We start from the raw sequence: 11,332 nt of genomic DNA, 5'->3' as shown, positions 1-11,332 counted from the left end.
AAACACAATTTTCGAACCCGTAATAATTGACATTACTACTCTGAATCTTGATCTTACCTTTGTGCACGAAGTAATATTGAAAAAATACGCGTTACGTATAACGAAAGCAATGAGCAAACACAATATCACTTTAAAATCTCCCGCCTCCACTCTGCGTTGCCAAACCTACCCATGCTCCGGCTTGTAGAAGGCTCTGCAAGAGCTCAATGTTGAAAACAGGTCCATAGTGCCATCTATCTTTGAGTCTTGTTCTGCTTGCGAGATATTGAATTACAATCGACCTCATTATATATCGATTTGTATTGCATGTATGCATTGCGCGTGGCCGATTCACAAACACCACATGATACTACATATTGCAAAATTGAAAGTAACACAGCGTGTTTATTAGGGTTATGTTTTTTTTTCTGTTTCTGGACAAATTATTAGTGAAGTTCGTATAATAGAAGGTAATTTAAATCTTCTTATATTCTTTCGATTGTTATAGACACATTCCACAGTTCAGTATCTGAAATTCAGAGTAATACAGTTTGTTTCCCCAATTTGTTGGATTCATACATTTGAAATGGGTATATACAAAGTTATGCTGTACGGTATTTAATATTTCGGATTGTACAATTTTACAGTTATGTTACATCAGGTCAACATTATAAACAATAATTGGGAATTGCCCGTAATTAAATATGTGATGTGAGTTGAACACCGATAACTTTCTCACGGTTTAGGTTTATTTAACTACCTATAAATAATAGTCTACTCTTACAATATTTGTTGTTTCGTTTCTTGCATAAATACAAAACATTATAATCTCCTGTTTTCTTAGTAACATGGAAGGTGTAAGATGCTCCATTTAATAGCTATTTATATGTAGGCCTAGCCTAATTGTTTGTTTTCTCAATTATCTTTTTATTCAATAATAACTTATATGCACATAGTAAATTAATTTTTCGCTTTAATCTTTAAGATATTTCGGCCAATCTTCGATATCGCCCCACACCACACACAGGACACACAGGTTAAATACGGGGATAGCTAAGTGACATTAAGCCGAGATATTTGACAAGGTCAGCGGGTTAGTTGAGGGAATTATTTAAGTGTTACGAGGCTGAAGAACGTGAAATTTATTTAAGTACCTTTTTTCTCCCATTTGTAGTGTGGGGGGGGATAGCAAAGTTTCACCGGTATTTCTTTACAATTGCGTTACCACGTTAAGGTAAAAATAATGTATTTATGTTCTTGGCTTCTAGTTGAGTCATATGTAGGCCTATCGCAAACAAAAGAAAAAGTGAGTGTTGGCACCAATTTCATTGCTGTGAAAGTGGGGACTGGCAGAAAGGGGCGGGCAGGCAGGATCGCTCCATCGAGGTGGAAGGGGTAAGCGGCAGGGGGAGGCAGTACATCTCATTTCCTGGTTTCCTTACTGATCACAGTGTAAAAGCAATTTTTCATAAGGTCGAATCAGTGACGGGTTAGGTTAGGTCAGATTAGGCTTTTGGTTTGCCTTGCATATACTCACAATTGCCTAAAAATGTGCTCTTTCTTCCAAAACATACCAAAACTAACTAAGCCTATTAAATTAATCTAACCTAATCTGTCACTGATTCGACATTAGAAAACTCTCTTTTTCTCCGTGATCAGCATGGAAATGATAGGCCTATGTATGTGCTGCCACTCCCTGCTGCATACCACTTCCACCTCAATGGAGTGATCGTGCCTGTCCCCCCCCCCCCCCACCATTTCACAGCAACTTTCCACCTTTATTTCGGTGCGAAATTGGTTTCAGAACTCAATTTTCCTTTTGTTTATGGCACACGACTTGACATGACCAAATAGCTAATAAATTTGTACCTGATCGTAGTAACGCAATTGTAAAGAATTAGCTTCGTGTTAAATACAGTGTATTTCATTTCAATTTGATAAGAGAACTTTATTAATGTTACAGTTTCATCACAATGCTGGTCCATAAAATACAACTGTTTTGAGTGTATTTATATTCTATTACATGAAGAATTTTAAGACACCAACTCATGTTAGGGAATCGTAGTAATATTGTGAGAAGTCAACATATATTTGGACATAATAATAATTATAATGTGTCTTCAGTACTACGTTACGTGTGGAATGAGAGAGGACCACCGAAAGTCGGCAATGGGCAGACGGAGAAAAAATTTGATATTCCTTTAGATAACCAGAGTTGGATCTCATCACAGAAAGTGGATAGTTGTAAAGATGATGTTGAAATTACTCCACCTGCTGCAGCAAGAAGTCTAGAGTTGGCTTTATCCGAGTGCATTCCTCATAGTGTCAGCACCATTTCTGTGAGTCAGAAGGGAGCAAAATTGAAATTAAAACGGAAACAAAAAGACAGCTTACCGAATAAAAGTTCCGAGAGAAATAGTGTTGATGTGTTAGAATTTAAGGGTAAGAAAAGGAATGCGAAAGTTGATGAAGAATGTAAAAATGAGAATTTAGAAAGAGGTTTGCAACAAACGCGAGAAAGAATGCACAACAGAACATCAAGAATAAGTGAAGTGAATATTCAGATGCTTTCTAAAGGACTGTTTGAACAGGTGTTTGGTAAAATGGAGAAATGTCAAAAACCCAGACAGGAACAAATCATACGAGCTCAACAGGAGTTGGCAAAGCATGACTTTCTCTCTTCTGAACAGCCCTGCATGGAAGATGTCAATTTTAAGCTCCCTTCCTTAGAAGGTGGAACTCTACAGAACCACTTTCGTATAATTGGTGAACAACAGTGTCGGCCATACAGGACTCTTCTTGAAGGTTTAGTCTGCGAATTGCCAGAGATGCCAAAGGAATGGTGTTTACAACCAGGCTGGACTAAATACAACAGAGATAACTCTTCTCCTGAACCAGTTCCATTTCCTGCTGAAGATGCTCTTGTGTTTGATGTAGAAGTCTGTTGTAGTGCAGGGGATGTTCCTACAATAGCTGTAGCCGTGAGTCCCAATGCATGGTATGCTTGGGTAAGTGACTCTGTGATCAGTGGCAGCAGTGGTTCTGTTGGACAATATTATTTGACCAAGGACTTGATTCCCTTGGAGAGTGGTCCTCTGCAACGAGGTGTTGGTCATGGGATCACTACTCCCAGAATAATAGTAGGACACAATGTTTCCTATGATCGAGCTCGAATAAAAGAACAGTACTGGCTTGAGGGCACAGGAATGCGTTTTATTGACACAATGTCTCTTCACGTGTGTGTTAGTGGAGTAACAAGCTACCAAAGAACACTGCTGAAGTCAGCCGTCACGAATTCTTCTGAAGACTCTGATAAGGAATCCAGAGAAGATGAAGACTGGCGGCAATACAGTTCACTCAACAGTCTGAGTGAAGTGCACAAGCTGTACTGTGGCGCAGCCCTGGACAAGACCACTAGAGACATATTTGTGAGTGGTACACTGGAAGATGTGGCTTCACAGTTTCAAACAGTGATGAAGTACTGTGCAGGAGACGTGGCAGCTACTCATAATGTCTTACGAGAATTGTTGCCACTTTTCCTTTCTCGTTTTCCCCATCCTGTTACATTGGCTGGCATGCTGGAACTCAGCACTGCATATCTTCCTGTGAATTCCAATTGGAATCGTTACTTGACAGATGCTCAACAAACTTTTGATGATTTAGACACAGAAGCAAGGTACCTGCTTGCTAGAAGAGCAGACAATACATGTCAATTGCTTCATGAAGACAGGTATCAAGATGATCTGTGGATGTGGGATCAAGATTGGAGTGTACAGGAGTTGAAACTTAAGAAGTCTGTTGGTAAAAGAAGTAAGGATGACAACAGAGTTAAGAAAATCTTAAGTGAAGAAATTGATAAGGAAAATGAATATAATGGTGATGATTTAAAGGAAAGGAAGGGGAGAAAGAATCTCAAAGTACAGAACAAAACTATATCCAGTGAAAAAGAAAACAAATTAGAGGAAAGTAGAAATTCTAGTTTTAATAATGACTGTGATAACTTGGATGAACCTGACATACTAAGTGAAAAGTTTCAGTACCTAATAGAAACTCGAAAATTGCTTCCTGCTAAAATGCCACATCTGCCTGGTTATCCTGCTTGGTATCGAAAACTATGCCCTAGACCAACTGTGCCAGAATGGATTCCGGGCCCACAACTTATTAGCACATCCATGCAAGTTACTCCAAAACTTCTATGTCTTTCGTGGGAATCCTATCCTTTGCATTATGTGCGAGGACATGGCTGGGGATTTCTTGTACCCTACAGTGTTGATGGTGCAACTGCAAGTGAACAAGTGCCACGAGTTCCACTTAAAAAACTCTTGGAAAGTTGCCCCATTTCTGATCCAAGTCGTTTAATGGCAGGACCTAATGAGAGCAAGGCTGCCCTTTCTACCTTACACCAAGCTGTGGAGGCAAATGTGTCCATGAAAGCTTTCTACAAGAGGAAGATACCAGATGAAACGCCAAAATGGTACAGAGGAACTGGCATTTGGTGCAATGTAGACATAGGAGGCTGCTGCTGGTTCCTGAAGCTGCCTCATAAAGATGGAAACAATCACAGGGTGGGAAACCCCTTAGCAAAGGATTTTCTTAACAAGTTCTCTGAGAATGTGCTGACTGGAGCAGATGCAGGGGCAGAGAAGGTGCTCACAATTGGTCGAATGTTGTCATATTGGAGAAACAACAGGGAACGGATTGAACAACAACTTGTCATATGGCTAGGTAAACGGGATCTGCCTCGTACACTGCGAGAGCTAGATAATGAGTTTGGTGCAATAATACCCCAAGTTATAGTCTGTGGAACACTGACACGTCGGGCTGTGGAACCTACTTGGATGACAGCTTCTAATGCCCACAAAGAGAGAATTGGTTCTGAAGTGCGTGCTATGGTGCAAGCACCTCCAGGATACAGCATTGTTGGTGCTGATGTGGATTCACAAGAACTGTGGATAGCATCTATAATTGGAGATTCCTATTTTGCAAAGATTCATGGGGCTACACCTTTTGGCTGGATGACCCTCAGTGGTAGAAAAGCAGATGGAACAGATATGCATAGTGTCACGGCAAAGGCTATAGGTATTTCACGGGACCATGCCAAAGTGATCAACTATGCTCGTATATATGGTGCAGGACAGCAGTTTGCCGAGAGACTCTTGAAACAGTTTAATCCTGCCATGTCAGATAGTGAAGCAAAGGCAAAAGCTAGCAAAATGTTTGCGATGACAAAAGGAAAAAGAAAGTATCGACTCAAAGAGTCTTATCGTGAGGTCCTGGAAGATCGTTTATATAGTATGACAGAGGCACTGAAACTCAGAGCCAAACATGGCATCACACTTGAAGAAATGTTCGAGCACCCTCAATGGATTGGAGGCACAGAATCTGCTATGTTCAATCGCCTGGAAGAAATAGCAAACAGCAAGACACCAGTAACACCATTTCTCAATGGACGATTGAGTCGTGCTCTGGAGCCTAAAGAAGGAATGGATGACCGTTATCTGCCAACACGAGTGAACTGGGTTGTTCAAAGTGGTGCTGTTGATTTTTTGCATCTGATGCTGGTCAGCATGCGCTGGCTTCTTGATAATCAAGCTAGATTTTGTCTCAGTTTCCATGATGAAGTTCGATACCTTGTACCAGAAGAGCAAAAGTATCAAACTGCTCTAGCTCTGCATGTCACAAACCTACTGGCTCGTGCTTTCTGTGCACAACAGTTGGGCCTTCATGACCTTCCACATTCAGTGGCATTCTTCTCCTCTGTGGAGGTAGATACAGTTCTTAGAAAGGAGGCACACCAGGACTGTATTACACCTTCCAATCCACATGGTCTCAGCAAGGGCTATGGCATCCCTCAAGGAGAATCTCTGGATATCTATCAAGCACTACATAAAGCTGGTGGAGTGCTGAAGGCAGCTAACAGAAGAACAAAGAAGAGGTACTGGTACTTGATATGAATATTGTACCTACTGCTAATTAGTTCCTAAAACCACTATGATTTTTGTAAGAATTTAGAAACGGTAGTTTTCTTGTGTGTACTTAAACATGAGATCACTGAAGAATGTATGTGCTATTCATAGTTGAGACTAACCCAATAGTAACGCAACTCAAACTGAAGCATGTGTCTGAATAATACTATTGCTGACTCTCTCAAGATGTGAAAGTGTAACAACATGACGAGAATGCAGATCAACAGGAAGTTAACAATGTTTTTACGTGGTCTTTCTTACAGACCTGCTGATGTCACTGATGTTTAATGTGGAGAGCTGTTTGATGCCAAAGAATTGAACTCATCACAGCAATAAAAGGCAAGAACAAGAATATACATTGCTTACACTAACCAGATGGAAAGTTTTCAAGATTGTGGTTTCCATTCAAAGACAATAGAAGTGTATTTTACTTGAACTTTTTACCACATTGTAACTGTAATTGAATCAGTTGTTTCAGAAACAGCACTTCTTCACTTCTTGATGGTATTATGACATTCATATTTTCGATGCCAATCCATAAAGGACCATCGTTTTGTGCAGAAAGAACATTTCTTTATTCTTTGTTCAGATTTAAAATATGAAGAGAAAATTGTTTGGTTGCTGCTGAAATAGCACTTCTCTTGCAGATGTATTGTTTCTGCTCTGGATTATGATGGTGCTAGCAGACCAGTTTTGCAAAATGACGTCTAGTAAAAAGAAAATAAGGAAAACAGACTATTTATTCACTGAAAGAATATATAGAATTAATTGCCACTTCGAATATAAGCAATAGGTTTATGATACAAATTGTTGACACTGGTGATATCATTGATTATAAGATCTAGTGAAAAACGTACTACAAGAAATCTGTTTTGTCTCTAGAATCAGCAGGAAGGGTGAGGGGTGTAAAACGAGAAAAGAAAGTTGCTTTTCAAGTAGGCTAGTTCATGGAATTTGAGTACAAAGAAGAAAAGTCAATTTTGTGACAGCCATTAGACCTTTTCTTCCCCTCTATATTCACACAACATATAGTACCAGTGAAGATTTTTTTTTTTACTAAATATTCTGAGACTGCACAGTTATTATGAATGTGAAATGTTGAGTGCTTGATGATTCTCTAGGAAATAAATGTGGTATTATTTTTAAGTTCCAAGGTTCTGTATGGTGATTTCAGATAGAATTACTTAAAAATTGACATACCAGTACTCATTACATAATTCACAAAATATTACACATTTTTATCTGTTTCAGAAACAGCACTTCTCCATGACTTCAAAAATATCCAAAATTGTTCTACAAACACAACTGGGTCAGGAGTATTATCAAATGTTTAATTATTTATGGTTTAATCGACAAAAGAACTTGTTTAACTAGGTTTAACTTGGTTCTTGGAGATGTGCTGTTTCTGAAACAACCGATTTAACTGTCATTTCATGTGTCCCTGGATCACTATATATTTGTTACATAAACTTTCGTCATTAATCTACAGTGAGTTATATAAGATTCAACTGTGGCTCTGCAAAGATGACAGTCTTTGACCCCATGAGATCAGTATTCAATTCCTAATATCCAAAAGAGCTATGGGGACGAGTGCTTATCCTGCTGACCTTATTTTGCTGATTGGGCCAACACTCCAATCCTATTGTGTAACTCTTCATAGAGATCTGTTCACTTTAATATTGAAATGTGAAATTTTGCAAGCCTGAAGAAGTATAGTAAATTAAAGAAGTTCCACGCCATAGTGATATGGTCCAAGACATCTGATGTGAAAAAAGTTTTGTCATGAAATTTTAGGTATATATGGTACCAAAAGTCCACACAGCATCATAAGGAATTTGGGAAGATACAGTGAGTAGCAAAATCTGGTTTCGTAAACCAACTGTAATGGCTTGGGAAATTATCATGCTGTCCACAAGTTACCCCCTTTTTGGTTGGATTATCGTTCGCCTCTGCTGAGGCATGTGGATGTGAAGCCAGCAGTTTGCTGGTTGGCCTTAGCCCTTCATGGGCTGTCGTGCCAAAGATTTAGTTAAATTAAATAAATTGGTAATGAACATAAAATGTCATGTAAAAATGTATCTTGGAACATTATGAACCACGTTTTCATTATAGAGAAGGTTGTTTTTACTCTCACTGAAATGTTATTGTAAACAGAATATGGCTATAGAGTTCTTTCACAACCCTCATGATTAGTCTTGTCTTTGGATGATGATTATAGATAAGCAAGCAGTGTAACTAATTTCTAATTGGTAAATTCATTACATTTCCTTTACATATTTTAATTACTGTCCAGCTCTAATAATGATTTACAGTCAACTCTCAATTATCTGCGATAATAGAGGGGAATACTATTGCAGATAATTCAAAATCGCAGTTATTGCACATTTTCTACTTAAAACCCGTTGTAAATCAACTTACAATTCATGTTGAAATTTTTAAACAACTGTCACATATTAAAAAAATTCTTTCTTTCAGATGTCACGAGCAACCAAACGGAAACATGTGATCAAGGAGGTGCTTCTGGACGATTTGGAATTGCCAAAAGATAACCAGGAAGTAGTTCGTGTACTTGCCAGTAGAGGAAATAATCTTCACGAGGTTGAAGATGCTGCAGGATCACAGTTCCTAGTCTCTATGCCAACCAAGTTCCGTCGTAATGTCTGGATTAAACGTGGGGACTTTGTGTTGGTGGAACCAATTCTGGAAGGCGATAAGGTGAAGGCTGAAATAGTTTCAATACTGACTTCGGAACATGTGAAATACTTTCAAGCTAACAATCAGTGGCCGCAACAGTTTCTAAAAAAGAAAGACAATGAAGAGGAGGATGAACTCTTTGTCAATACAAACAGGTTGCAGCAATATCGTACAGCTAGTACCAGCAGTAGCAGTAGTAATAGTGAAGAACTGAATAGTTCAAGTTGTTCAGAAGAATCAGATGAAGACACAGACACACAAGGTACTTAAATATCAAATTTTGAGTGATTTGTGTAATCCCTGTTTGAAACTACAGTTGGTTCCTCATTGCCAGAATGATGCCAATATTTTTATTCTCTTATACCAGAAATCTCATTTATGCATAACATTATATACAGTTTTCGAGAATCGTGTAAATAAATCTGATACAACATTTAAGAATTTACAGTTTTCTTCTTTGTATTTATTATACACGTTGTTTCTATGGCCTGCAATGAAGTATTTCAGCCTAAGAGGAAAGTCTGTGTAAATTATGCTAAAGAAATCTAAAATTAGTGTTTATATTTAATAATTAAGTGAAACTGTCGAAGTGCTGAACAGAATTTATTGTTCCAGCCAGATATTATATATATTGATACCAATTTGACAGTGAAGAAAATGTATTTTGATAAATAGATTATGTAAATTTTGAAATGGAATTGGCTCAGATTCTTGTTTAGAAATGTGTATTGGATATTACTAACACCATTGTCTCGTTTGATGAGTTATGATCACGCAAGATTTAACACAGCAAAATATCTTACCAAGACATTTTAATCAATATCTAAATACTTTCGCCATAGCCTCAGATAAATTTTGCTTGAAAATCTTGCATAGTAATTTTTTCATCAATCTTTTTACAACAAACTCATTTGCAAAACTGGACATTAAATCCAAGTGCAGGGAATTTAAATCATTTAAATACAAGCCCATGGGTTAAGGCTGGTTTTGTTCTACTAACTACTAATACAAATTTCAGAAACTAAACTGAAATAGCCTAATTATGTTAAAACATTGTGCAGTGTTTTCAGAAAGGTATTGTATGATAAGATTTAGAACTATGTCAGCACTTTTTAAAAGACATTAATCCTTCTTTTGTATTAATTGTTATATATTTGTTTCCCATTAAAATATGTTCTTATTCTTTCCATATCCAGGCATTTCAAATACTTTTATTTTTACATTAAAATTTACATTGAAAGTACAAAGAAATTTCATTCATTCCATAGGTCTGCTAGAATAATGGCATATTAAATAACTTCACTGTCAACAGAGAAATCAATAGAATCCATTTAGATGGTGAATTGTTTAATGTTGTTTGCATACTTGTAAATTATATTTAAATTTCGTTGCAGAGATGCATTTCAGTTTAATTTAATTTGAAACTTCCAAAATATTATGATCAGGAAGTAGCAAGTGTACTTGTCAAAAGGAGAAATTAATCTTCACAAGATGGCGGTGATGTATGATCACAGTTGGTTGGATTATTTCTAAAGGATGTTAAGGTGAAGTTAAAAGAAATTAGATTACAGAAGACTAAACACTCCAAGTGGCTCTGAGAAACCAAGCGAGGACATAGATACAGAAGGGACTTCAATATAAAATATAAGTTATGTAACCCTTCTTTGAAACTTTTATTTAATTTAATTTTACTTCTTCTGTGGAATGGGGAATGGAAAATGATAGAGCCTTCAACTCTGCAATAAAATGTTGGCATAATTATTCATAGCATAATATCCTGCGAGATAAAATAGAATTATAAATGCATGAAAAATGTTTCGTTAAAAGCCTGTACGGGTAATCATTAAACTGATTACTGAAGCATAAGTTTCAGACGGTAAAAAATAATACTGATGTGTTTGTGGTTTATTACATCTTTTCCAAAACCAGTATTTTATCTGAGGCTTCATGCAGATAATTGTTCAGTGCTCAGGAGTAAAATAACTATAAATTATGACTGCAAAAAGTAAGTATATGTATTATTAGTAGAGTGACTATATAATGTTCATATTTTTCATATAGTTGATAATGTAGAACCTTATGTATAATAAAGCATTTCATTAAGAAGCGGCTTTGTTTTTGTTCCTTTCACCTATCCTCTTAAAGTAGGCCTCCCATAACTTTAGGACAGACTGTCTTTGAAGACTTTTCAGTTTTTAATAGTAGATTCAAATTAGAGCGAAATTTCTAGTATCAACATTAATTAATTACTGAAATCAGAAGTAAACACTGAAATAATGAAACAATTGTCTTTAGAGACAATTAATATTAGGTACCCTCCACAAAACTGGCTTCTTTCGTACACCAACAGAGCCTTGATCTCCAGGGAACAAGGTGCAGGTGTTACGTGCTGTCTCTTCTCATATTTTGGATATGGAACAACAAGTTTTGATGGAGAAATCATTGCAATAAGTGAAAGTCTCAGGAACTTCTATGCCACATCAATAAATTTAAGAATGCAGTTATATTGTTAGACTCCAAAGCAGCTATTCTATCAATAGTGTCGAGACACACACACACACACCATCTCAAACAGTAGAAATAACTAAAATTCTCTCTCAATAACACTCAATAAAAGATAATTGATTAAATGGCGATCTTACTCGTGTTAATTGTGTAAGCTTGTGCTGCTTACAGCTGTCGGTGCTTCTTCA

At 37.1% G+C, this 11,332-nt stretch overlaps 1 protein-coding gene across 2 annotated transcripts; it reads left to right on the top strand.

Annotated features, from left to right (window-relative positions):
- The first annotated feature begins 311 nt into the window (after window positions 1-311).
- On the top strand, window positions 312-10,745 carry PolG1 (DNA polymerase gamma, catalytic subunit tam). Of its 2 annotated transcripts, XM_069824348.1 has the most exons (4): window positions 312-449; window positions 1,943-5,914; window positions 6,209-6,284; window positions 8,421-10,745. In XM_069824348.1, the coding sequence occupies exons 2-3, from the start codon at window positions 2,028-2,030 to the stop codon at window positions 6,231-6,233; spliced, it is 3,912 nt and encodes a 1,303-aa protein (XP_069680449.1). In that variant the 5' UTR covers window positions 312-449; window positions 1,943-2,027; the 3' UTR covers window positions 6,234-6,284; window positions 8,421-10,745. The 2 variants fall into 2 exon arrangements, with proteins under 2 accessions (XP_069680449.1, XP_069680448.1); XM_069824347.1 differs by lacking the exon at window positions 6,209-6,284 and having other exon boundaries at window positions 8,421-8,595.
- The last annotated feature ends 587 nt before the right edge of the window (window positions 10,746-11,332 follow it).

Source organism: Periplaneta americana, chromosome 4 (assembly GCF_040183065.1).
Source record: "Periplaneta americana isolate PAMFEO1 chromosome 4, P.americana_PAMFEO1_priV1, whole genome shotgun sequence".
Classification (NCBI taxonomy): domain Eukaryota; kingdom Metazoa; phylum Arthropoda; class Insecta; order Blattodea; family Blattidae; genus Periplaneta; species Periplaneta americana.
This window is presented reverse-complemented; position numbering and strand designations above follow the sequence as displayed.